Genomic DNA, 4066 nt, shown 5'->3' on the forward strand with positions numbered 1-4066 from the left:
TAGATACACCAACCTTTCAGATATTTCCTCTAGCAGTTCCATTAGTTTAGCTGCTAGTCCCAAGCGTCTAAATTCTGGGGCTACAGATAAGGCTGTTACATGTCCATGCCATTCCTCTCTTGCCACTGATCCTTCAGCTTTCCCCATAACTTAGAAAATAAACAATTAGACGGCTTTTTAAAAAAATCTCATCACACATTATCAATACAATTTACACTAGTTTCAGATCCCAACAAACTTTTCACTCTAGGAGATAGTAAGGGCTGCAGATGCTGGAAGTCAGTGTCGATAAAACGTGGAGCTGGAGGAGCAGAGCAGGTCAGACACCATCCAAGGCGCAGGAAAATTGACGTTTCCGGTTGGGATCTTCACTCATTGTATTTCGCAAATGATTTGCAGTGTCCGATTGCTTTTACTGATTTCTTTATCCAATTTCTATATTTCGCAAACCGAATTAAAGTTTCAATACCCTAAGTGCTGTTTGTAGGATCTTATTGCAGGCAAAACAACTACAAGGTTTTCAGCTATTATGCTTCCACACAATATGGTTTGGATCAGTTTCCAATTCCTTTTCAGAAATATTGATTTATTTCAAATACTTCTCTAGCAGCTTTGGGATTCATGATCTGCTTTGAAAACTGTGTGACAACCATAGATTGGTGTAGGAATTTGAATTGTAAGTAGGAGATGCAACTTTTTAAAGAGCAACACTAGGGTCCAGACAACAACATACTTTGGAAATACCTCCCTGCCAATTTACTTTCTTTGAATCAGCTAATTAAAATAGTAAGCCACCTATGTATGAAGACTTGAGTCCAGACTACAATGCTAAACTTCTTAATACTCAAATATATGCGGAAATATTCACTGTATTCTCCTTTGATCTACTTAAACACTGTAAAATGCTTCCATTAAATCAATTAAAACTATTTTATGAAATGCAACCCAAAATTCTTACATCAAAACTAAAAATAATATGGAATTAAAACTGGTGAAGTGGGATGCATAAATTTTGAAACTGACATTTGTAGGAGAGTTCAAATGATTAAAATTAAATACTTCAATTAACTAGATAACTGAGAAATGCTTTGCATTAAGCATAAGTTGATAAGGTCGAAGAGATCCTCTTCCTAAAAACTGCTAGCGAATCTCACTTGACACTTAACAGGTAAATACTTAGCTTCTGTTTTTAATTTGCCATGCTAAATTCAAAGCATTTATATATACCAATAGATGTTTGCTATTAGAGGACATGCGATGTTATAAGGTCATGACAATTATATCACTTAGTTTTTAAAATTAAGATGTGTGCCTTTAAGGCTAAAAGTCTAATTACTGCTAAGTAACTGCTGTATGAAGTCATGCGTTTCACTGTTGTTCAGAATGCAGGTCACATTAGGATTGCTTGTCTTTCAAGTAGAAGACTGCTACAGTCAAATTAAAAGCTCCAGATATTTTCACTCTTGAAACAGTGGGGAGCTTATCAAACATTCCAAATGACTATCTCTATTTGTACTTTGCCCTGAAAAATGTGCGCTGTCACTGGACAGATCATATAAAAATGAATATAATTGGTAAATTACTGCTGACACCACTGATGGTAATTTCAGATAATTCCACAAAGTAAGGAACATTATTCCATATAAAACAGTTATTTATAACATGAAGGAGACAAAAACTGACTGCTGTTAGGTATGCACAAGGAGAATTTATGCATATATCACTCAACAAACAGCAGATATTCTTACTGGAGTATTTTCCGTTCTGGGAAAATTTCTAATTTCTTTACACTTTATTTTAAAGAATGTCAGGGAAAAGTAATGCAGTCAAAACGAGTGCTAGATGCATTAAATTTATCAAAATAAATTTGGCATTTCTAAACAATACAATGATCAAACGTATGGAAGAAATTGTAAAGTCACGTTAATGTAACATTTCAATTCAACAATATCTTATATTTAAACAGCACAACTAACGGAGCCCCCAGTAGTTTCACAGGAGTGCTATCAAACAAAATTAACGTCAAGCCATAAACATAAAAGAAATACTAGGACAGATTACCAAAGGTTTAGTCAAATTATTTTAAGCAGTATCTTAAAGGAGGACAAAGACAGAGAGAAAGATATGGAGCAAATTCCACGGTTAATAGCTTCTTGAGTGAGGGGTACAGCCACTATTGATAGGCAATTAACATTCAGGAATGCTCAAGAGTCTAGAATTGGAGGAGATCTCGTTGAGTCATAGGCCGGAAGAAGGTTAGACATGTAGGGAAGTTGTGGAGAGATTTAAAAATCAAGATGAAAATTTTAGAATTGAGCCAGTAATTAACCAGGAACCAATGTCGGTCAGCAAGGTGACAGGTGAATCAGACTTGGTATGATTTAGGAGTTTAGGCAGTAGAGTCCTGTGTGACTCCAGCTTTTTGCAGCGTGGAAGTTGGAAAGCCAGCTCGGAGTATACTGGAATAGTCAAGTCGAGGTAACAAAGCATGGTTGAGGCCTTTATCAGCAGATGAGCTGAGACAAGAGTTTATTGTTACAGAGCAGGAAACTGGCAGTCTAAATTGTAGCACAGGCATGTGGTTGGAAACTCATCTTTTGGGCCAAATACAATCACAAGGTTGTGTACGGCCCGAAATAAAAACAGAACTCCTGGGAATACTCAACAGGTCAGAATACACTCGGAGCTGGAAACAGAGTTAGTAATTCAGGTGGATGACTTTTCATCAGAACTGTAAATAGCCTAGAACAGCCTTAGGCAGCTGCCAGGGAGAGGAATGGTGTCAAGAGTTAGGGAATAAGGCTTGTTTGGACACCAAAGACAATGGCCTTGGCCTTCCCAATATTTAGGAGGGTAAAACTTCCGGTTATGCAGTGTTGAGTACTGGACAAGCAGGGTAACAATTTAAAGACAGAAGTGCAGAAATAAAGGTTATAGTGAGGTACAGCTGGTGTCATCAGCGTCTATGTGGAATCTGACACTGTGTTTTCAGATTACACCACCAAGGGGCAGCATGCAGATAATAAATAGGAGTCAGATACTTAGGTGAAACTAGAGATGGCGGTATGGGCAGAGAGAAGCTAATGCAGACAACTGTCTGGATAGAAATGGATGGGAAATGAAATGAAAACAGACAAGTGAAGTCCCACACAGCTGGACAACAGCAGAGAGGTTAGGATGGTGGGTCAATCATGTCAAATGTCGCAGACAGGTCAAGAAGGATGAGGCAGTACAGTTCACTTTGATCAGTTCACATGGGATGTCATTTCTGAACTAGATAAGAACATTGTCAGTACCATGGCAAGGGTGCAAATTTTATCAGAGGTTCAAACATGGAGTTCTGGGAAAGATGGATATAGATTGGCAGCAGCATGTTCAAGGTCTTTAGAGAGAAAAGCAAGGCTGGAGATGAGACAAGTAATTTGCAATGAGGGAGAGAGTTAAGGCTTTTTTTAAAGGGGGTGATGATGGTAAATTTGAAGAGGAAGAGTATTGAGGAAGAGCCATTAACAATCTCACCTTATACAGGTTGGTGGTGGTGGTGATGGGGTGGGGGGGAGGGGGAAGAATGTCAATCTGTCATTTGATGGGAAAGGGGTAAAGAGCAGGAGATGAATCTCATGGACAAATGAGCTCAGCGAGAACATGACGGAAAATAGGAGAGGAAAAAAAAAGATACAAGTTCAGGAAACCTTAGAGGAAACTTGGCCCAGTGGACTAGGAAAGAAAGCAGTGAAGGCAGTTGCGCATATGCTCATCATCTCAGTGACAATGAAACTTCTTGCCTTTGTAGTTAGAGTTGAGGGTGGAGAAGGCAGAGAACAGTTAGTAAAGAAGGTTTGCAGTGGTGCCTTTGCATTTGAGGGTGACTGTAGAATAGCCAGGTAGCCAGTTTTGGCAAAGGAGAACAGGACCTGCTAATACTTTAGTAGGAACTGCCAATGCTGGAGAATCTGACATAACAAGGTGTAGAGCTGGATGAACACAGCAGGCCAGGCAGCATCAGAGGAGCAGGAAAACTGACGTTTCGGGTCTGGACCCTTCTTCAGAAAATGAAGAAGGGTCC

The 4066-nt window shown here is 39.1% G+C and overlaps 1 protein-coding gene across 1 annotated transcript in view; it reads right to left on the reverse strand.

Moving 5' to 3' along the window:
• The window catches only part of naa20 (N-alpha-acetyltransferase 20, NatB catalytic subunit), a 12724-nt gene that overhangs the window by 2660 nt on the left and 5998 nt on the right, over positions 1-4066 (reverse strand). The window contains exon 4 of the mRNA XM_048600917.1: positions 14-149. Coding sequence (XP_048456874.1) covers positions 14-149 — 136 coding nt within the window. The remainder of the gene's footprint in view (positions 1-13; positions 150-4066) is intronic.

Source organism: Rhincodon typus, chromosome 9, assembly GCF_021869965.1.
Source record: "Rhincodon typus isolate 14 chromosome 9, sRhiTyp1.1, whole genome shotgun sequence".
Classification (NCBI taxonomy): Eukaryota; Metazoa; Chordata; class Chondrichthyes; order Orectolobiformes; family Rhincodontidae; genus Rhincodon; species Rhincodon typus.